The sequence below is a fragment of the Monopterus albus genome, unplaced genomic scaffold (genome assembly GCF_001952655.1).
Source record: "Monopterus albus unplaced genomic scaffold, M_albus_1.0 scaffold30.1, whole genome shotgun sequence".
Lineage (NCBI taxonomy): Eukaryota > Metazoa > Chordata > Actinopteri > Synbranchiformes > Synbranchidae > Monopterus > Monopterus albus.
The window spans coordinates 885096-908878 of record NW_018127910.1 but is presented as its reverse complement, the minus strand read 5'-3'; the positions used below and the strand labels follow the sequence as shown (position 1 = coordinate 908878).

At 41.9% G+C, this 23783-nt stretch overlaps 2 protein-coding genes across 2 annotated transcripts; both read right to left on the bottom strand.

Moving 5' to 3' along the window:
• Positions 1-4599: 4599 nt before the first annotated feature.
• hoxd3a (homeobox D3a) lies at positions 4600-11636 on the bottom strand. The gene is made up of 4 exons (XM_020596572.1): positions 11549-11636; positions 7744-7803; positions 5608-6157; positions 4600-5447 (listed from the first exon to the last, which is right to left on the bottom strand). Exons 3-4 carry the CDS (start codon positions 6053-6055, stop codon positions 4696-4698), a joined length of 1200 nt encoding a protein of 399 aa, XP_020452228.1. The 5' UTR covers positions 6056-6157; positions 7744-7803; positions 11549-11636; the 3' UTR covers positions 4600-4695.
• A 2400-nt stretch (positions 11637-14036) lies between these two features.
• On the bottom strand, positions 14037-15760 carry hoxd4a (homeobox D4a). The gene is made up of 2 exons (XM_020596573.1): positions 15322-15760; positions 14037-14901 (listed from the first exon to the last, which is right to left on the bottom strand). Exons 1-2 carry the CDS (start codon positions 15728-15730, stop codon positions 14603-14605), a joined length of 708 nt encoding a protein of 235 aa, XP_020452229.1. The 5' UTR covers positions 15731-15760; the 3' UTR covers positions 14037-14602.
• Between the last annotated feature and the right edge of the window lie 8023 nt (positions 15761-23783).

Sequence of the window (23783 nt, the reverse complement as noted above, 5' to 3'; positions counted from 1 at the left end):
AAAAATTGTCTTCACATAGGTCTGATATAACCCTGCAGTCTGTTTCCTTTCAGAAGGAAGCGTGCAGTACAGACCTATGAAATGGGAACCAACACAGATACCCCCACCATGAGCAGAATGCCTGCGTCCGCTGTTCATCCACCTACACGCCGTGTAGTGAATCCTTAATGAGAGCAGAGGCCAGAGAATGGGAAGGACTTATGACAATGATGTCCTCTAACACTGGCATTCTCTGTCAGCGTAGGTCAGGATGTGTGCTACAGATCATTTTACTTCCTCCTTGTGTCTAATACCAAAGAATTACTCAACACTAATACAAATGAGGCTCTGTGAATAAATCCAAAGCACAGAAAGAGGGGGTTGCACATCAGTGAAATGTTTTCTATTATTTAGTTGAACTTGTAAGACATTAGACAGAGGAGAAAATCCTGTTATGTCTATACCAGTGTGCAGTCATCCTTCAGTTTCATGGTTGAGTCTATTTACCTGTTCAGCAACAGTGAGCATCTATCAGCTTATTACCAACAGGTGTACAAAGTGGTTACTTGTATGAAGAGTTGGAAAACAAAGCCTTTTACAAAAAGAAATAGGTATGTGCTTTGTGGTCTATGGTGCTGTTCTAAAAATACTGTGCTTTTTAAAATAACATTTTTAGAGATTAAAATAACTAGAGATTAATATAATAAGGTCAAATGAAACAAATGCAAATTCAAGGCAGTTAAATTAAGCCTTTTAATTAGAAAACTGTGGATTCTCTAGACAAATAAAATCTACTTAGTGTCAGAAAACAAACATTCAGTGACTTGCCATTAAACTTTTACAACAGCATAATAACAATAAACATGCAGTTTAATCCAAAAGCATCTTTTAATCCTAATAACATAAAATGAGTCACTAAGGTCATTGTTTTGCTTTTCAGACTGAAGACACATTCAAGTATGGAAATAAATACAATGCAATGTAATTTTTAAAGGGCATTCCCATCATCATACATATATTGTTAAAGCATACTACCCTGAATCTGGCAATATAAACATTGTTTTGTATATTAGTTGCTTTAACTGGAATTCATTTTAAAAGTCACAATTCAACAACAATAAGAAATTCTGCATTTTACAGTAGGGTTCCTGAAATCATCACGCATGACAAAGACAAAACACACAACCTCCTATTGCTCTATTACAGAAAATGATTAGTTGAGGGATGCTGTGATGAAACCAGACCAGACCTCCAGGGCCATTTTCTTTCCTGTCTTCCGCTCCAGGCCACTCTTCAGCTCTGAAATCACTTCAAACAACTGTGTCGTGATTTGAGAGCCTTCAGTCTGGATCCGATGATAATCCACAATAACTTCGATTGTTGCCAATAAAGCTGGACAGGAAGAACTCGAATCAGATAAAAGAAGAAAACGACCTGGGCTTAATTTCTTCTGCAACGTTTTCAGAACTGCTGCTCCCTCTTGTCCCTGCAACCAGCGCGTAAAAAGAGAAATCATTAAAGCCCTCCTGGGAGGGATATGGATGCTGCTCGATTGCACAGAGGAATCATCGCGATACGTTCTGCCCAAGCCAATGTGCAGAGCAACTTTCTATAAGAGAACTGATTAAAGCGTTGCAATCTTTAGTGCAGTGGGAAAGGATATTTCAACCTGCTGTACCCTATAAAGAAATATAAGCAGCACTTCTTAATAGTTAGCCTGGAGCAGAACAACTTCCCTGTGGGTAAGCATGGCCCTCCACTGAGCAGGCGTGGTCTGCTCTGCTGTGAGCCAATCAGCGACACAAACACAGCTCCCAGCTGTACTCCCTCATCCAACAAAGCTGGACACACAATGTACACACAACCTCGTATGGAAATAAAGTACATACTGAAACTAATTCAAAACCACAAACATCTGAGCTCTCTCTATGAAGTAGCTTTTCTTCAAAGCAGCTCCAAGCTAAGGAAGTGTGCTGCTATTTTCATTTGGGGTCAAACTTCCCTGTTGAATTTGATCCGAGTGACACCTGTAATCAGCCTGCGCGTTTTGGAGTCTCATGAATAAAATGTGGACTTGGATTACTTCCTGGTTTGATGGCGCATTTGTCCAAGTGTGATCATCACCTTTTAGAGTTGATCCTTGAAACAAAATCATACTCAGAATTTGAAACTAGATGTTGCCATGATAGACAAATATTCTCTTGTAAATGAAATAATTTAACGTGTCTTCATTGCATTTCCATTTGAACTTGCAGAAAATAAGTTTTGATTAAAAGGAAATTTTTTTTTTACTAATAATTAGCTTGTTTGGGGACAAGTTTTCATTCAGTTATAAAAATGTTATTTAAATAAATTTTTTTTAGAGCTCTATAAATTAGTCACGGGCTGCAGAAAGCAGCAGTGGGGGACATGAAAGAAAGAGCTCACTCAGGGTTAAAATGGCCGCCATCCACTGACTACTGGGATGATTTGTAGCCTATTGTAGGAGCCCATAGCCAAAATTCCAGATGTATTATTTATTGTGAAATAAGTTTAAATAAGCTCAAAGGCTGTTGTTAAAAGATTCAGGATAATAGTGAGTCACATGCAATCCACTGGCTGGAACGCAGAGGGGCCATTGTGACTGTGGGACCTGCGACCAGAGTTTCATCTGCCTTGATGCCTTCTTAAATCCGAGGATATATCATCTTTAAAAAAACGTGAAAACAATAGGTTTGCTTCCCAAGCTCCCACCACCATTAAGGACCGGGGGTGCTCGGTTTGAAATGTGTTACTTGGATTTGGTATGCAAATGCTTTGTTCACGAGGAGGAGGGATCAGCGAGGAGTCTGAAAGCGACGAGTTTTTGATTAATGAGCTTTGAAATGGCTCTCCAGGAGCAATAAAGGATGAACTGCTCTCTCTCTCTCTCTCTCCCCCCGACCCGTCTCCTTCTAACACACACACGTACTTCTATCTTTGTGAGGACACTCATTGACATAATGCATTCCCTAGCCCCTTACCCTTAACCATCAGAACTAAATGCCTAATCATAACCTGAACCCTAAAAACAAGTCCTAACTCTCGAAAAAGTGTTTCAGAAAGTGAGGACTGGCCAAAATGTCCTCACTCTGTAGCAAAAAATACTTTTTTTTGGTCTTCTCTATGTAGCAAGTACAAGAACACACACACACGCACAGGCATCCATCGTTGCATCATTTCAAATGTCAAAGCATCGTGTATTTTCATCTTTTGTCTCCTGTCCTGCTTTACCCAAACGCGGATGAGCACGTTTTTTTATACTTCCACTCGGCCAATTTATGTCATAGTATTGTGAAACCCCGTCTCAGTCAGCACCAATCAATTAGACAGCTAGTGATTAAACTGTGGTTTATAAGAAAATGAGCTTATTCCTTTGTCCCAGCAGATAGGAAGGTAATCATGTGGCCAAGTCTGAAAAAAGTGGCATGTGGAAGATGTAATAAGCCCATAGACTCACTTCCCTCATACCAATAAAACATCAATAATCTCCAGAGCCTTTTATTCCGCTGAAATGCACTTTGCATTGGAAGCACAGAGCCGTCTGATGCGTTTTAGATATCCTGGTGTCTAATTATCGATTGGCTCTCCCTGTCTGAACTGTACAGTAGAGCTGCGAGTCAATAAGCCTCCTCGGTAACTTTACCTGACAGTTTCACTGGCAGCAGCAACTAAATGAGGAATTAAAACCATCAGAAACGCTGGGTGACCAGTGTTCCTGCTGCAGGTGTTGTTGTTTTACAAAATCTACAAAACGTAATAAAAAAGACAAGTTTGAGCACTTTATTTACAAAATGTTAAACACAATAAAATATAACATTTCAATATCATTAGGGTTTCATAAATTTATGGATATCCAACTGAATGAAATAACAATGGAAGGCGAATAAAAATAGGAATGACTACACAAAATGACATGCTGGTGTGTATAATATTTGATATTTCGATAGTCTACGTTTTGCTTAAGATTTGACACAAGATTAAACATGGACATATAGTGGTGTTTTTACACTATAAGGTGCCCCATTTCTCTCAGATTTACATTTAGAAATGCTCTTTTTCAACAATACACGGCGAGTCATAGCATTTTCCAAACCCTGTTTTGCCAACACTTCCAAGTGCACTGATCTGTCCAATCTTACATTGTTCACACTTATAAATATTCGCATATAAATGATAAATAATGTGCAATAGAAAAGGAATTAAATAATAAATAGGCTATATGCTAGCACGAAAGAATATGCAACATAATAAAAAAAAGAAATAAATAAACAGGATGCCCGTGAGGAAAATGAGATCCTGACAAACAAGACAAAAATGTCCCTAAAAGTCCTTGTCTCTAAAGATGGGCTTCTACTTCTGTGATCTACAAGACTTACCTTCAAGTAACAGCGTGAAATATTGAGCCAAAAACTGCGCATTGCACTTGAGAAGAAAGGAAAAAACATAAAAAGGAACAACTGACAACCAGGCTAGTCTGTCTCTGCGCATCCCCAAATATTCAAGAGAAATGGACAAAGCTGTATTATTTAGAAAATAATTACACAATAGCATTAATAGTAATATCAATAGTACTGTAATAATACACACGACTCGCTTGGAGTGTACTTATTAGACTAGTGAGGTAATAAAAAGAGCGCAACATAATTTCGGCGCACACACACACTCGCGCGCGCACACACACGCACAAAAAACACATTACAAATGCGTGAGTTTAGGCGCTTCCTGAATCCTTCCCTGAGACGCTTGATGAGACGTGAGGTCTGTGTATGTGGGATGGGGATCACAGGGTCCATGATGGTGGTTTCCTGGGATCTGAGCGGCACAGCTGTAGTCCACACTGGTGGATGATGGGTGGGGAAGATGGCCGAGGTTGAACATGGGGCCCGAGGCTGGCATGGAATCAACAAAATTCCCACCCACATAAACGGGGCTGCCTTGCAAATTGGCGTTGGCAAAGCTGCCGTTGCTCTGCATGCCGTGGTGTTCGTACTCGGAACCCGGATACCTCTTCTGTTGTGGGATGCAGCCACCCAAGGGCGCCGTGTACGCGGCCAAACCGTACATGTTTTGCTGGGGTTTGGCGAGGGATGGGGGCGAGGGCGCGTCATAGCTGAAGCTGTTCACGTTTTGGAGCTGGCCAGAGTATCCAATGTGATTTGGGCCACTCAGCGGCGGGCTTCTATCCGGAGAGTGTCCCAGGGGAGAGTGCGCCAGCCCTTTAGACTTCTGGTCCTTTTTGTATTTCATCCTCCTGTTTTGAAACCAGATCTTTATTTGGCGCTCGGTGAGATTCAACAGATTTGCCATTTCCACTCTCCGAGGGCGACACAGATAGCGGTTAAAGTGAAACTCCTTCTCCAGCTCCACAAGCTGTGCGCTGGTGTAAGCAGTTCTGACCCGTTTGGAGGCTGGACCCGGTGGACTCTTCTCATCACTCACCTCGCCACCTGTAAATGAACGAATATGCATCTTAGTGTCTTATGAGCCATATTAATCCTACAGTACTACTTCATAAAGTGTAAACACAGCAAAGGCCCAGTTCACCCCTCCTCCCCTCCTCCCCGCCCCCCACACACCCTACACACACTGCTCCATCATAATCTGTACCTGCGGTGGTGCAGTTGTTGCTCTTCTGCTTCGAGTTTTGCCGGGTCTCTTTCATCCAGGGGAATATCTGCTTTGTGAGAGCTGGTGTTGCGGCGTTTGACGCGCTGCCGGATGGAGATTTCTTCTTCTGTGATGTAGAGCTGTTGGAGCCGGGAGATGATGCAGACAGTGGAGGTGCCTGCTGCTCCACAATGCTCGTGGCCTGGCTGCTGCTGCTGTTGCTTTGGCTGCTGCTTTGCCGCATGCAGTCTCCATTCAGGTCACTGTCCTTGAGAGTTGGGGGCCGGACAGCAGAGGTCTGGATGGGACACACAGAGCCCTGGTAGTCATTCTCAATGTTAGGAGTAGGGTAGGAATGATGTGCGGGTCCGTAGTTGTAAGAGTCTGGTTTGGGGTAGGTGTAGCCTCCAAAAAGTCCAGAGTTATCGTAATATGTTGCTTTCTGCATTTTGTGGATTCAAAGCCAACAAACCAGTGCGACTCTATCCAATGGCATGGGTGTTTGTTATTCACGTGATTGGTGTTTCCCACCGTCGCTCCAGTCTGTGACCTATAAAAAGAAAATATATGAGACTCATCTGGACACACATGAATAAGGCCTTTAGTCATTATAGCTACACCTAACATCACTCCACAAGGGCTTAAATAAACCAGCTCACAGTCAACTAAGAGTCAGTTTACTTGACCCAGACCCAGGTCGCTATAGGCTACAGATATTAAATTAAGAAATGACCGAGTGTCTCTCCACTGTCTGTAACAGTGAGACATCATCTCCCATGCAGCAGTGGTTCGAACCCTACGTGTGACTCATTTCTGGCACAAAACAGTTAAAGTTTAACTTGCTCTAAAAAAGACCCTCTGGGAGGCTTAAGACTCCCGCAGAAATAAGCTGAATCAGCATTTGACACACATATACACACAATACCCTTTTCACTAATCACACGGCCTGACAAAGCCTGTCATGCATTGTTCCCTGTAGCAGAAATATAGCCCACCAAGGCCGGGCAACCGCAACCTGCAGTGGATGTTTACGCACACAAGAAGAAGTGCTAAACCTCACCATTGCTTGTTATTGATGTTAATATAAAATTGCTGAAGGTGGTGGATGTGTGTTTGTGTGTATGAAAGGGAGATGGGTGGGTGGGGGTTGGGGCTGTGGTGGCAGTTAAATGTGATATTTCATTAGCCTCAAACCAAATATTTTGACTAACTGCTCGGTTTCCTTGTCCTGTCTCATTTATTCAAAAGTTACCTATAATATACCTGATTCAGATAAAAAAAATATTCTAGTTGATATTACTGAGATCAGCTACACTTGTTTTTATAGATTTAACTGAGAAACACGCGCCAGCATTTCTTATTAAGCCAAAACCCAAAAATCAAAGGGCCCTGTACTGTATGTTGGTGGCTTGAGGAGGTGCAGTCTGCGCCGTGCATAACAATTGCACCTGTCACTGTGGACCGCGGCAAAATTTATGACCGCAAATGTTATGGTTGTAAACGGCCTCAGAGAGGAATGAAAAGCAAAACACTCCTGAAGACTCGCAGCCCTCAGAAGTGTAAAACAAAGCGTAGGAGGAAGGCAAGGGAAAGAATTTCATACTCGGCGTCTTCTCCCATAAAGAGGCTCCATTTCTAAATGATGCCTCCATTCTGAGTGAGCGTGAGCGTGAGCTTGCAGCCAAACGCCGCAGCTTAAAGACTGGACAGAGTTAAAAAACAGGTAGGAAATATTGGCGGTGGCGCAAACCTGATTAAAATGTGGAAATCCTGGGATGGAGTGGTGAAATTCTTCCTCATTTTAATACTTGCATGTATTACAGCTATCTTTGAGAAGAATGTGTAAAGACTGCATAAACGTATTAACCAGCTGGTTTCTATTTATCTTTGTAGTAACAAACAAGAAGTTGTGTTGAGTTCATTGGCCTACGCTTGGTTCGTGCAGAACTGTTGCAAACGGACTCTGGTCTGCGTAAATAATTACACATGCAGGCTCAGTTAAAGTCATCCCTCACGTTTGTTTTCGTCATTTAAGTCTCTTGTGAAACACAGTAAGCGTTAATGTGCAGCCTAATAACAAATCAGCCTTTCACCTCCTTAGCAGTTCACTCCCTTCGTTCAGGAAATATTACTCACCCAAATGTGCGCAGATCTGTTTTCTGTCCCTCACGCCTTCATCACTGCTCTCACTTTGACCTGGGAGGGAAACAAAACGACACAAAAATATCTTCTTATTAGAGATTTGTTTCTTGTAAATGGCAGCAAAGCGCGGGCCTTTCATTGGAAGCACACAAAATAAATATTAACTTCAGCCCCAATGATCTTCACACCTTAAAAATATTCAGAAACTATTGTAATTTAATTATAAAAGTTCAAGTAAAAATTTCTAATTCAAATTATTTCTTCTCGCTGCAAAGAACACACATGCAATTTTTTTTTTAAGTTACTGCTTTCATTTACTTAATAGTGAAAAGGCTTACACATGCACTTTCATACAAAGACCCAGGCCAAATATTTAGCAGTCATAAGCTTTTTAGGTGACCTTCGGGTCATTCAGCATTAAGCCAAAGTTTAATGAACAACGAGCAGTGTGGCTTCAAGTACAGACGCAAGTCTCCACTAAATTCAAAGCAGCTTTTCAGCGGTGACAGAACCAGAGGAGAAGATACTGGAGCGACGGCAAGAAAGTGGAAATGAAAGCTCAGAAATGTTCACTTCATTATATCAGTGAGGGCGAAACCCGCCTCTGTTCTTCTGATAATTACTTTCAAATATTATGGTGGAGATTTAAGATCCCCTCATTGTGGAATATTTGTTAAAGCCGGTCGATGATCTGCGCCTCCAGTGCCTCGGAGCACACTGGGTTACTAGTAGCAGACAAGCTCCTCTTTTCAAACCACAGTGTTTTTCGCCTACGCGTTGTTACGGTAAGTTTGGTTCACACAATGGCTCGGACTCAATGTGGAGTGTTATTATCTCAGTTAGTCGTTTGTCCTGGTTACCCCTTTGGATTCTACTAATATTTCAAGCTAAACAGCCTTCAGAGGCGTGTTGTTATTGTTGGGCAATGTTGGAAACATCCGACACATAATGGCAGCTATTAGGCTATAACAAACACAGCGCTGGACTTCTTCTCGCTGTTGAGGTGATAAAATGCAAAGTCTGATGTTGTCTGGTGGGGGGAAAATACGGGGCTGCTTACAAAATGATAAATCCCTTTTGGCACCAAAATGTTTTGCGGGTTTCACTGACCTCGGTAGAAATTCAGCAGCAAAGGCTGAATTGTAAAAGACGCACAGTCACAAGTAGATAAATGTATAAAGACGTAGTGCAGGCCTACATAAATTAAAGCTTAATTCATTGCTAAACAATTACTCTATTAGCAAAATGGGCAATAATCACGTCAATACAACTTTTTATTGTTTTTGCGACTCAGGCCTTCTGTTAATTCTTATATAGACAACACCAAGAAAAATATTCCCATTAGCTGCAATGAACCAAACACAGCTGACTCAGTGATGTATCCAAATAGTAAGAACATACAAGTATTTGCCTTTGTCCTTGTTGGCTATGTGCCCCGGTTCTCCTTTAAAACATCCAGCATGAATTCATGTATAATATACCTTTGCAGGTTAACAAAGCCATATAGCCGAAACCACATAAATCACCGCAAACGCCACTGTGACGATAAGACAACAAATTAATGTGATTTACGATCCGAGAGTCAAAAAGAAAAGTTACTCTCTCCCACTTCTTCCTCTGAGCCGCTTTTCATCGGAAACGTGAAATCAGCTGAAAAGAGCAGCTCAGACTCAGTCTGTCGATAATGTTAGAAAAAGGAATCTAGTTTTGAAGAGGCATCCGTGGACTGCGCACGGTCGAGGGCGACATTAACAAGCATCACCTCCTTGAATGGAATAAATCATATCTATTTCCTTGCATTATATTAACCCGTGGTTAAAGGTTGCTTTGTGCTTTGCAGTTTCTTACCTGTGAATCAATTCATCATAAACTAGCTTCCCCTCTCAGTCTCACTTCCTTTCCACGCAGTCACCGGAATAAATCCTTCACCTTTTGTCTGTAGACAGTGCTGTCCTAAACCTGATCTTGCTGTTTTTCAGACATTTCCATACACCAGTGGAGACAGTATTCCCGAAAGAATGGAAGGACTCGCATTCAACTACCAATAAAAAGCGAACAAGGTATCCTTATTCCAGAAAAAAAAGAGATCCCTGGCAATCAATCACCCACTGAAATATACAAGAATCCAGAAACGGACAGGCCTGTACAAGATTTGGAGCTAACATTAAGATTTTTTGGGGGGGTTTCGGAAGCTTTATGGTGACAAATAAAGGCGCTGCCTTAAGATACAAGCATATTTGTTCACGTGATTGTCCTGTTCTTCAACTGAGCCTTACCTCACCAATCCATTTTGGCAAAGGGTGGCGTTTATTTCCTCTTCTCAACTGTGTGAAAATGTTCCAGCGCCTATTTCTTTTCATTTTATCGTGAATTGCAAGCCTCACATCTCAGCTGCACTTCAGGATTTAAACACAAACAGCACATATGCTGCTGTCTGGCTATTTGCACATTCTCATGCACTAGTTACAATAGAGCGCAGTGTATATTTGTTTAGAAAATATCAGAGCAACTAAAAACAAATTCCACGCTTTTTTGGGACTTTCACATCATTTCTCCACACACAGAAATGACCCGACATTTCACAATAAAACCTGTAGCAATAGGGGAACCGAGGACGCAGCACAGTCGACTATTTGGTGTAATAGTGTAGAATAACAAAGGCTGTAGTGCCATCCGTCGATGGATCCCCAATAAGTGCAATGATGTGGGATGTGCATTTTTTAAAATGATATATGAAACAAATGAGTTTTTCCCCCCCCATTCAACTGAGGCTGCATTGTATTCAAATAAACCACACTGTCGTCTTTTGTTTGTTGTGTCTGTCTTCACACACTACTGAAACACAAACGGAGATACAGCCATATCTTCTTCTGTGCTGTGTTTCGATGTCAACCGGGGGAGAAAATAACACAATAGCACGGTTTAATAAGCAATAAACAGGCTAAACACGTTGCAAAAGCCCAGAATGGACTGGATGAAGAAGCCATGGAGCCGCAGAGAGCGTCGGCTCGTTCAGCGGTTTGCTGTCTGTGCTGGGAAAGAAGAAGGGATGCCGGTAGCTTCGCAGCATATGTTCAGAGGGTAATAAAAGTGAAAGATTTACAGTTTTCGCCTGGCCCCCCCAGCAGCCTCGCACCCTTTCAGGAATTACTGAGAATGATTTACAAGGAGGCAGAACTGTCAGCCTGCCCAAACTTTCACACTTCTACGAAATCAAAATTAGATCATCCCCGCTAGCAATAAAACAGCCCTACAAAGCCAAAAGGAAGTGCATATATATCATTTTACTCACAGTGAAAACCTGGAATAAGAATCAATATACGCTCATTAATATTTAGCAAACAAGACTAAACCCTTTTTAATTCCAGTGCTGTTGAAATATTCAGCTCATTTTTTTTAAATTTGAGCTAAATTGATATTAAAAAAGAAAAGAAAAGAAAGAAATAGACTGAATAAAGACTCAATGGGCCCTGTGGAGGGGCCACAATGAACCATGTGTCCGAAAGAGCAGTTATTCAGTGCGAGCACCCATAAATAGCCTCCATGTCACTGCCCTTTAGCTTTTACGATTTATCCCATCAATCCTTTTCAAGATTTATGCGTAAATAGCAAACTTCCAAATCCCGCCGTCTCCAGCATAATTCATATATAAAGGACATGCACGCAGCCACCAGCCACAGCCTATACAAACCTGCTCGGAGCGCACACTTCAAAGGGAGCAATTTATCAAATATCACGACATTTGATATCGTCATTTACCAGCTCGGGTAACATGAAAAATGCTGAAATATTTACCTACCCAAGCATCCATCGGTTCGGATGTGTTGCTAAAGTGCAGGGCTACGGTTGTGCCGGGTATCGGATATTATTTTCTTGGGGGATCTCTTCAGTTTTCAAGTCTGATAGAGTCCTTGCGATTAATGACGACGCCGTGTTTCTAGGGGGACGTGCTGCATTAATTATTTAGACAATCACGTGGTCGAGAATAGAGAGCGGAGTGGTATAGTCTCTGGATTATATCTCTGAATGCAGACAGCGCACTTTAATATATCTTAGAGGGGTTGTCTGGCTCGGAGAGGCTTCTGCGAAAACAGCTGGAAATCAAATATGGCCGGATGGAGAGCAGCGACGCTGTATTCCTGCACTGGGTGCAGTGTCATTGAAAATGGCACTGCCTTTGGCTCCCATTTATTGCTGTTTAGACATATAGGTCAGTGTGGCTACACGCTGCACCTTGGAGGAAGCTGTTCTGACCTGAAAACAGCTGGAGAAAACTATACAGATATATTTATATTCAGCTCATCTTTTAATGCATGGGCTCTGGTTTTTATATGAAATGGCTCCTAAATAATACATTTAAAAAGAGCATTTGCTAGTTATTTTAAAATATTAGAATCCATATGACACACGCTTATATTTCACACAGAGACCAACGGGAGTGTCTGTACACGCCTACAGGCCCATGTGGTCAGTGGGGATGAAAACACTGCAGATTGTCTCTCCACTGTTGGTTTGTGTGTGGGGGGGTCATCTCCAGTGGAGTCAGAACTTGTGAGGGGAACTTAAAATGAAACCTAAGTACGATAGTTGCCCATAGCCTATATCCTATTTGAGCACTGATGAAAGTGGCATGGTCTGGGTTTGGAGCCGGACTGCCTCCTCTGACAAAGTTTTTCTTTGTAAGTTTGAGTCTAAAGCCGACAGCAAACATAATCTGACTTTGTTTTACAATAAAGACTGATGAGGTTAAACAGAAAAGTCAACGTTTTCTAGAAATCCAAAGGTTTTCATTGAACAGAATCACCTTGAGAAGCCCCACAAAAAGGAAACGCGCCCCTTTTTTTGAAAATGAAGGCACCACGGAGTAAAAACCCCACTCTTTATCATTTTTTACATATAAACCCCACTGATCCTGTTGCAGTAACAAATGCATGATTTTCAGTTTCAGACTTGACAGGAGAAGAGGCTGAATTTGCCCATGCAGCGCACATTTGGTGCATTTGTGCATGTTTTGTAAACGAGACGATCGGCCCATATGGCTTCACATGCTCGATACCAAGAGAGGGGGAAACTAATTTCCCAACAAAAGTGATCCAATTGTGCAACACACCTAAGACTAAACACCACATAAAAATAAAAGGCCGTTGTGAGCAACCACACAGAGTTTTGTAAAAACCCCTCCGTGGGTCAGGGGAAAGAAAATACAAATCTAGCGACGAAGTGTCTTTTTCATTTAAATGCATAATCAGTAGAAATCTTTATTTTGTCCAATATACTTCTCACATCTCAAAGCACAATACAAGGTAGAAAGCATGTACAAAAATAAAACCCAAAAAAAAGACTGCAGGAGACAAATGCACACATCAGATTCTTGTGGAGGCTGCGCCTGATGTCAATTTATTTTAACCGTGTAAAACTGCAGACTTCACACACTCACTCCTACTTCGAACACTTTTGGACAAATCCCTCCAAACCAAAGCGAATAGCGCCTGGGAGAGAACCCGCTGCCTGTCCGGCGGGTCAGGGGTGCTGGGGTCAGTCCTTGCGGCTGAAACGTGTCCCCTGGATGAACCTTCCAGTGCTGCTTTTGTCGACCTTCGGTTCAAAATACCTTTTCAACTCTCTCATCGTGAAGACTTCAGAAAGAAGACCTCCTTGTTCTGGAAGGGATTCTGGGCTTTGTTTTGTTTTTTGTCTCAAGACAAAGCCGGTGTAAAACAAAAAATATGCCCTGAAACGTGACGTGAAAGCCCCTCTTCGGTTAGTTCGGTGTAAAATGAAAAAACCATAAGATTCCCACGTAAACTTAGACTAAATCTTTGCATAAAGCCATGCTAATGATTGAAGAGTGATGAGTAATTAAATGTTTAACGAATAACTCAAACTGTAGGTGTCCTATAGGAAACATTTTACAGGCTTTTAAACAAATAAATAATTACGTAAAATCATATAAAACATTCTTAAATATTCTGCATTTGATTATTTTCGATAAGAAACATTCAGTATCATTTTGATGCCATGCAGGAACAAACGATCTTTCATAAAGGAGTTTCAAATGACCTGAGAAGAGCCTCTGAAAATGTACACTGTTTACAAAGACGTCAGGAGAGATTTATAAGGGCACCCGGAATAGTGTGCACACAGGAATGTCTTGCTTTGTGGAATAATATTTAGGCTAAGACGATTTCAAAGCTTTATTGTACAAAATAAGTTAAAACATACAAGTTACAAAGAAACGTGTAACTGAAACTGGATTTTGCAATTGACCTCGTGTTTGGCATGTTCTGTGTTTCCTTCAAGTATTTTTATGCGTATTGTGCGTTTAATGGGAAGTTAAATGGGACAAAAAACTGAAGTAACCTTTGTGTGAGTGTGTGTAATTTGAACGAGGGACTTTCCTGTTCTGGATAAAGATATTTCTATCTTTAAACCAACGTGAATCCACATGAGAAGAGTTTAAAATCCTGTTTAAGATCCACGAAAGCAGCCGAGGTTGCTTAATAAATGTCCTCAGGGGTGAAACGTCCCGGAATAAAAAAAACAAAAACAAAACAAACTCGCACACTCAAACACACACACACACACACACACACACATACACACACACACAAAAGAGAGAGTGGGAAAAAGTTTGTTTCGATGTTTCGTGTCTCTTTGAAGAAATTAACAAGGAAGGGAAACCTCTCAGTTATAAAGACTGATTGATTTTACGACTCAGTCTCGAGTCAACACTGCTGGGGGTCGTATTCTTTAAATAAAAAAGTGGCTAAAAACGACATTAGTCCATGCAACAGTCAGATGCAACCTTTGTCCTTTATTTACAGTTAATTTCTGAAGATGTGACACCTTCCTCTTATAATGCTGTGATATCAGTCTGGTTGTCCTTCTGACTGCTCTGCAGATGGCTGGAGGCTGGTGCAGATCTGCCCTTGGTGTTGGGGAGTTTGTGATCTTTCTTCCATTTCATCCGTCTGTTTTGAAACCAAATTTTGATCTGCCTTTCGGAGAGACAAAGGGTGTGCGCAATCTCAATCCGCCGCCGCCTGGTCAGATACCTGTTAAAATGAAACTCCTTTTCGAGCTCCAAAACCTGCTGCCGGGTGTAAGCTGTTCTGGACCGTTTGGGCTCAGATCCCGTGTAATCCGGGTTCACTGTTGACAAAGAAAACAACAACAACAGCCAGAGAAAGAAGTCACCAAATGTGGCCAGTGCACCGTGCAGGCAAAAACAATACAACAAGCTTTCTGCCCGGGGCGCTCAAACTTCAAGAAAAAAAAAATGGCACAGAACCGAGAGCAGCGAAAAATGAACGATTTTAACAGAATTTAAGTAGATTTGCTGCAGATTTTTTTTTTTTAGCACCGTTACAACCGGTCAATATATGTTTTCAGGAGCGTTCAGGCGCACACCTACTGGCCTGTTTCCTGAGCTATAAAAATTTATGACTTGTGTAATTGGCGAGGCCTTTGAAGACTCCCATAAATATTACACTGAATGATTTCTAAACTACAGCTCTCAGTTGGTCCATAAGAGAAGAGGAGGAAGAAGAAGAGAAAGAGGGGAAAGCTTACCAGTAGTTACGTGGACTTTCTTCATCCAGGGGTAAACTACTGCAGGCTGCTTGGCTTGTATCCCATTTTGGCTCTTTGTGTTTTGCTGCTGTCCAAAAGTCCGGGCTCCGGCCGCTTGGACCGGGGGCCCCTGCTCAGTCTGTGCGCTAAAAGGGCTCGGGTGGCTGGGTCTGTCGTGCACATGACCCCGTGGCTGCACTGTGGAGTCCTGCACAGTGTTGCAGCTGAAGGGCTGCTCCGTGTAGTTTGACTGTGGGTAGATCCCTGGATGCTGAAAGTCTGTGTCCTGCGATGGACTGTAGTAGTCCGAGCCCTGCTCAGGTATATAGTTATTTTGTGAATATTCCTCGCAGGGAGGAAATTTGGGATCCACATACTTAGAGTTCACCATATACGAACTCATGGCCATTAATTTCTGAAGGTAGAAAATAAAATTTTTCTCGAGTTGTCTTTTTTTCCTCCCTCCGTAAAGCCCTCCTACTTGGTGTCAACTGAATAAAGTTAGCGAACCATGTGACCAGATCGGCCAATAGAGGTGATGCTGGTCCAAAAACGGGTAAACATACAACTAACGGCGATTTTTATCCAACTTAAGATACACCCAAATTAGTCCCTGGTGGGAAAAAAACCAAAAACCTGACTGAAACTTTAGTGTGTTAAAAAAAAGGCCATGTTGGAAATGTAATAAATAAATAAATAAATAAAAAGTGCACACAGTTCAAACACCTTGCTTAAATATTTAACTTTAGAATCAAGAAGCAAACTCGAAATAAACCCACAGGGTGGCACTGACTTGTTTCATCCAAACACGTCTAAAAAATGCTTCAGTTTTTAATGTCTAACTTGAAGGCATGGTGTTCAACAGAGAAACCAACAAAAGATACAAAAAGCCCCTTGGCATAAAAGCAGCGAATAATGACTGAGGACAATTGATGGAGACAGTCTTTGTCAAGCAGAGGTCATCCAAAAGTTACACGAATCTCATCACTTCATCTGCTCCCATCCCTTTGGAGAAAAAAAAAACTGGCTCAGGAGCCTGTTGGCGAACAGCAGCATCACCAGTCGCCTCTGGGAATCAATATTGTAGAGGCACAGGGGGGGGAAAAGCTTCAGCTGCAGTGTGCCGAGGCTTTGATTTTATAAAAAAGTAAATCCATTTCATTCCAATATAGTGGGCTAAACAGAACGCTTCCTTCCTAATTCTGTTTATTTGCAGGCTAAACACTGTGCATCAGATTTCCTGGAAGCCTATAGAGTTTCAACACGCCCAGAGCACCACTTCTGAAGTGTGTGGCGTTGTCACATTTACTCCCATCACACACCGAAGGCCCGCTGCGAGTCAGTAAATCGAAGTTTTTTCATCGACCATATACTCCCCTAGAATCGAATCTGTGACTGTGGTTTTATCACACAAATTCGGTTCTACAGGGTATATATAGACGACGGGAAGCGACACTGGCCACTTTTAGCCCCACAGCACTTTAGTTGTAGAGCACTTAGCCACAGAAAATGTACAGTCACAGTCAGGATGAGAGGACATCACCGCAACAAGAAGCACATCTCACAGCCAGATGTGGTAAAATACGCACTGACGAAGTCGGTGTCTTATTTAGTTCTGTGTTCATTCAGTCTTTCCTTTCGTTTTGGTGCTTTCCATACTGCATTTAGGCTTTTTATGATTTTTCTTTATCTTTGTGTTGTAGCTTGTCAACCTACAGGGCTACAGGCTACATGCCCAGAGCATTCCTGACAGACTCAGCTGGGACGAGTACACTGAAACAAAAAGATCAGCTATAACCCAGGTCATCCTAAGTTTCTGTGCAGTGTCTTCTCCACCCTCCTCATCTTAGTCCAGGTTCACAGCAGAAAAAAAAACTGCTTCTCAAAATAATATAAATCAGTTTCAGCTCAGAGCCAAGGAAAACACTCTGGCAAATAAGGACTCGAGCCTACTGACGCGTCATGGAGGCTAATATGGGGGTGCTTATCACGGCTGGCCAAAAGATGAGGTGAGGGGCCACGAGGGTCAAACTAAATCATTTACTAACTTATCAAAAAGTTCAATTATTTTTACTCCGGCTGGCGGTACACCAAAAGGGGCGAAAAATTCCCCCAGCCATAACTAAACGTTCACGGCGGCCACTGCGCAGCCTTCTGAAGCATCCTTTGTATAATAAAACTGGAAATTATTTTTATTGGGTTGTTATTTTCCAGATGAAACCAAAGAAATATAAATACAAAACCAGCGCAATATGTTTTCAAAGACATAAATTAGTTTTGGAATAAGCATTTCATCCCAACATTGTTCTCAAACAAACTTTATGTGCCAGAAATGATAACAGCATCACATGGGGCCTTGTGCAACTATAAGATTTAGTTTAAATTAATATGAAAACCTGAAACAAGTTCTGATTCAGCCTGCCAAAAGGGCTGCACTACAGGTGAACCACAAGGATGTAAGAACTTTTTAATCACTTGTTATTATTCTGAGTGGTTAAATTTAATATACTGTAATATTGTGACTGGTTGCGACTGGAAGTTGATTTGATGCTTTATGGGTTTTTTTTTTTCAAACAAAGACATGAAGCAGATATAGGTCACCAGCTCTATTCTAGCAATCTCTACTAAAATTCTAACAAAAGCACAAATTATTCGTTGCAACCAGAGTTTCAGAATAGTTAATGCAATCTATAAAAGTCCGTTCTTGCACTTCACAGTTGTATATTTGTTAGACAGCCTGACCTGGCTTTCACCTCGCCTTGCTGCTCCTTCAGACGGGTCAAAGCCGAGTTTCACGACAAAAGAAAGATAAAGTCAGCGTTTTCTGGCAGCTTGTGTGAAACGAAAGGCTAACTCGGCCAACTTTACTCTTTGGTTGTTACATTCGAGGAGCCTTTTCTATCCAACAACCTTATCTACAGTGTCTGAAAGCAGCAGAAAATACGAGGCCCGTTTAATCAATTTACTGGGCGAAGTAATGGAGCGTTGTAGACTGACAATGACACAAAATAAAAGCTTAACATTTTGCATTATATATTATTTAACTACCATTAAACTGGATCTCTGACAGTGACTGCTGAAATAAAACATTTAAACCCATGCAGTACGCGGTCAGGCCTGCAGTGCAGCCCCAGAATGTGAGAGCTGTTGTTCACTTTAGGGCTGTTTTCTTGTTTATAAATGTCTGTATAGTTAAAACCGAAGCTCATATTTGTCAGACAGACGAATTGTGAATTAAGTAAATTAAAACAACAGAAAACAGCCGATCTGAGATTGAACATTAATGCCCATTCTGCTGACAACAGGTTGATTTGTCCGCCTCCAAGTAAAGAAGAAGCCCATTAATATCAATTAAATCAACTAGCAGTCAGTCACACCAACAATTTAACGCCATCCAAAATAAAATTAATTAGAATAAAATTTAAAAAAAAATCGTCAGAGTCTTAGAAAGCTTTAAACCCAAACCAAACACAGGTCCCTCACAGCAGCACATCACCCACCAGGAGCTGCCTGTGCTGAGCTGGTGTCGCTTTTAGAGGCAGGAAACAGCCCGAGCACCACGCATGTGACATCACACGCCCCATACACAACGAGCATAATGATAAAAATGCAGCTTACCACAGAGACTGCAGCAACGCATGGCACACCGTGCACCAAAGTCATCCATGCTGGAGGGAAAGTCTGCCCCGTATGGTTTCCGTGCCATTTGAAGCTCTATTCCAAACCATCTGGACGGCCTTACTAATACACAATGAGAATTATATTTTGGCTTGTCAGGTCCCAGGCCATAAAACAAACTTTAATGGCATCACGTGTTTCCTCGCAGCCATTCATAAGCGCGCACAGGACCATAAATAATCCTCAAAGTTGCACTTACTCGATAACACACTAATGTGTCTAAGTAAAGGTAGAAATGAGGAAGCGGGGTGGGGTGTGCGGGGGTGGGGGTTGTAACTGTCATGGTGGAACCGGGAACAGAAGGACAGAAGGCCACTGGGACGAAATAACAAAATACTTTTATTATTATTTTTTGTGTTGCAGTAATTTTCAGATTTTAAACTTTTTAAAATCCTTGAGGAAACAACAAAGTCTGACACTTTTATAAGTGCCTCTACATTAATATTAATAATCCCACTGGCATTTTCAAGTGATGTGATTGAAGCGCAGATCTAGTTATAGCCCTCGAATTTGACCTCTGAAGTGTTAACACAAAACATGCATGACTGATCTGTGCTCAGATCTCCCCAGTGAACTTGCCACAGTAAGACTGATGTCATTCATCCTTCCGGCCCAGTCCCACAGCGCACAGCCTTTTTTTTTTGCCCCTCCTTTGCTTTCCTGAAGAGACCTGATGATGTTGAGGTTTGGGTGGTTGCCACTGAGGGGCAGGTATAATAAATGTGAGGGCATCAAATCAGAGGCTTGTCACTTTTTACGCGCATGTCCTCATAAAGAAATCTTTTCCTGGCAATGATTGGAGGATAAAACCACTGAATGGCCTCCTGTGTGTGATAGAAGCAGCTGCGCTGACATAGTTCTGTTGCTAGTTCATATCTTTATGTGTTAACGGCTTGGATGCAGTTTTATGCGCCGAAAAACTTTGACATTTGCACCACCAGCTCTCCTTTCTCTCTGTAACATCCTCAGCATCATGAGCTGGATGTTGGGCGCACGGTTTAGACTTTCAGGAATCAGTGGGGAAAGGCTGAAACAGCTGTGTCACTGACATTATTAGGGGAAGTGGTCTCTGGTAACCCAGTATCCACTGTGCTGATGGTGAGAACCTAACTAATGACGCTAAACAACTGTTTGCCCTTTTGCTGTGCGGGTTTGTGCAGCAATGCGCAATCATAATGGCTGATCTCAACTGATAATAAACTCTGATTTATCGCCCAGCTGCTACAGCGGTACGAGATTCCCCACAACCACTTTCAAAAATGAGTCAGGTCACGTGGCCAGCGTGTCAGCCAATCAGAGAGCTCAGGAGCCTTCCGGTGACGCGCGGGTGACTGGGTGCCGAGAGACGGACTGTTGGGCAACAGCGCCTTCTGCTGGCACTTTAACAACGTCCCTCTTATCCACTGTAAGAACTGTCCATGTGTCCAAAGAGGTGAGTTCATTGTACAGTCTCTTAACTATTTTAGGCAACATCTGAGATAAAAAGCTGAAGAAATCGTGCTTATTTCACATGCACAACGGGCTTATTGCAGATTCTACCCTTTAGCTTTTTTTTCCTTTTATTTGACTGACAAGCGTTGATTCAACATATTATTTTTTTCAAACTAATTTCTTTTAAACGTGAGCGTAAAACAAGATCACACAAAATCAGCCTTTGTAATTTGGACTGGGACAAAATATGAAGACTCAAAGTGGAACTAAATTTCAGGCGAACATGAGCATGTGGACAGTGAAGGCCTGGGCCTATATGTGACAGATCATTATTAAACACTTACAGTAAATTAGACGTGTTGTTTGTGCTAATAGAAATATGAACAAACGAATCCTTTTATCAAACCAGAAGACAACATTATAATTCAGTACATAGAAAACTATAGGCTAGCTAATGTGCCCTTCAGATTTTCGATCTGAAGAAACATTTGTTCACAAAGCTTTGCTGCATCCACACAATAATTCAGAAGTCAATTACAGGACGAGATTACACTTCTGGGGGGTTTTAACAAGAGTGAACTGGAGAAACCGCTTGCATTCATGGCTGTCTGTGACAATGTGATTATATATAAATATATATATAAAACAAACGTGCAGAAATGATGTAACCCATGTGCATTGTGAAACTGAACAACACAGGGTTACTCCTGTTCAGTTTTGTCAGCCTTCTACTTGCGCCCCTGTCTCCCGGGGTCCATTTTGCCGCATTGCAGTAAAGCTGTAAATACTTTCGCAGCTGCCTGTCAGCCTACAGTGAAATACTGTCTTTGTTCAGTTGGCCCCATCTCCAGGCAGCTGAACACAGCGATGAAAACTGAACTTCCTCTGCCAGGCTTGCAAATGTGACCAACAGCAAAGCGCATACATTGTAAGTCGATTGTAATGCAGTATTTCAGCCAGTGAACAGTTTTGGAAAATACACTGGGTTCATCAGATCACTGCAGATCGCCCTGCTTGCTAAAGAAATGCCAAACCATATAAGCTGCACACTGACGAGTGAGTAAATCCAAAAGGCTTGTTGACGTGCAAAATGCTGGCTTAATTCAAAACGAATGTTAAGTGTCTAGCACACGAAGCTCTTTGCCAGTAAGTAGCTGGAGAAATGACTGCAAAAAATACAGCTCGGACCTCTCAGACAACATCATCAGTGAATTCAAACATAAGCTGTTTGTGCAAAGTCATCTTGAAATAAAAGACATCAGACATGAAATCAGCTCCAAGAAATACGTTAAAACACTTCTATAGCTGACTAGTTGTTACATGTTTCTTCGATCCTTGTAGAAGTCAAAAATATGCTTATCATTACGAACAGCATCACCGACTTTCTCTGCGTGTGCACTAGGAAAATTATTTATTTCAATGCACCGTAGCAACATGTGAAAAATCACCCGAGCGCCATTACCCTGCAGCTAATTTACATGCCTAATGAAACAGCGAGCTGTCAAACATGCAGACACACCAGCCTAAATAAACGCCATTGTCACACACAAGAAACTTACCTGGACCCAGCAGGTAATCCATGTTTATTCTTTGACGTTTACTTATGCGGTGCGTTTTAATGAAGCTACGAAGAGCAGCTGCTCTGAGCAGGTCAGACATAGGGAAAGTTGAAACACTCCTCTTGTCATCCAGGGGAGTGAGCAGCGCACTGTCGCACATATGTGCTGGTCACACGTTTATGAAACGAACGAGTGGCAATTTTTAAGAAAGCAGACAGTGGCGTATCGGTTTGAACGACATAGGCGCAGAATGCAGTGGGAAAATATTCGCCTGGGAAATCAGCAAAAGAGCCATGAAGACGTTTGCCTCTCACACATGACCAGTGCCATCCAATGACAGGCGATGGAGGCGCATAAAAAGCTCTATTACCAAGTTGTAAATTGTCCTCTCACAAAAAGGACTTTCGACTGCTGCAATTCTCCCCATCTCTGAGCGTAATAGCAGGAAAACAAGAGATTGTTGTCTTGCTATTTTGTTTTTACTTCTTATTTCTTTTTTTTTATTACTCAACCATAAAATGTCATATCAAGTGCAAAAGCGCAGTGGGGTGGATTTCACCATTGGAAACGTTTTAGTTTCGTTAAAATGCTACATTCTGCAGAAAGTAAAACATTTTTAGCTGATATAATATAAGTTTTAGGCTAAAACATGTTAAAACAACGTTTGTTTTGCTCAGAACGGAATGTAGCCTACTTATATTAAACGTTCAATCCAAGAAATAGTTCAGTAGAAATTGTCTAGGATGATTTTGCCCGGAGCAGAAGCTTTTTGCACCAAGAAGGAGCCTCGAAGATCAACATTTTCCGTCCTTTATTATTTTTTAATAAGCGGCCTGTGCACCAAACCTGATCAGCTAACGCATTAGGCTCACTTTCCACCTACACTTGTGTGTAATTAAAGAAAAACTGTTAATACAATTTATCCTTAACAAAGACTGTGGAATATTGTGCCACTGGTCTACTCCGTGTTGATGCAAACTTATTGTTGAAGAAGAAAGAATATGTTTTAGATGACAGACGTGTCCCTCCACCACGCCTATCGACCTGTTATCTATTAATATGTAACAAAACTATTTAGCTAGCTCAATGATGGCACACAAAGAATGATCACACTTCACCTCCAGGTTGAAAGGCTAAACACTGCAACTGCTGAATATTTCTGCTGCAAAAAGGAGTTACTTTCATTACATTCCTCCTTCATCTGGTGGCATGCCAGAGTCAGCAGTGTATGATTTATGATCGGGCTTTGGCTCGGTCTCTGGTTTCCTGTCTTATAGTCTCTAGTGTGTGCGTGATGCAAGAGAACAGGAGTTGTTGCCTGATAGGACGGTGACATTATTGTGACCCTATAGTCCGGAGCGATCTGTTGGGACGAGACCGTTCTAAGAAAACATCTGGATTAACGTCGCTTTAGTCTCTGTGCAGGGTTAGGAGGTTATTTGTCTGCTCATTGTCGTTATGGATAGGATGTTAACTCATTTTAATTTGAGGCCACTGGTGGTAAGAGTCGCACAGTTGCACTGAAAGAGCAGTGTTAGCTCCAGTACACGACGTGGTGGCCCAGTAAATAAATGCTGGAGCGCGCCCATTGCCCGTGTCTCTGATTAGGGAAAACAAATGTCTGCTGCAAACTGCTGCCTGGTAAAGGCTGCTCACAGCAGATGATTAAAATATGCACTTATACGGCTTTTTAAAATCCAAATATAATCCAAAGCTAAATAAAGAAATGCTTTTGGTGTCGCAAAAAAGGCGTTGCCAGCGTGGTGGGGGCTGGGGCTGGGGCTGGGGGTGGGG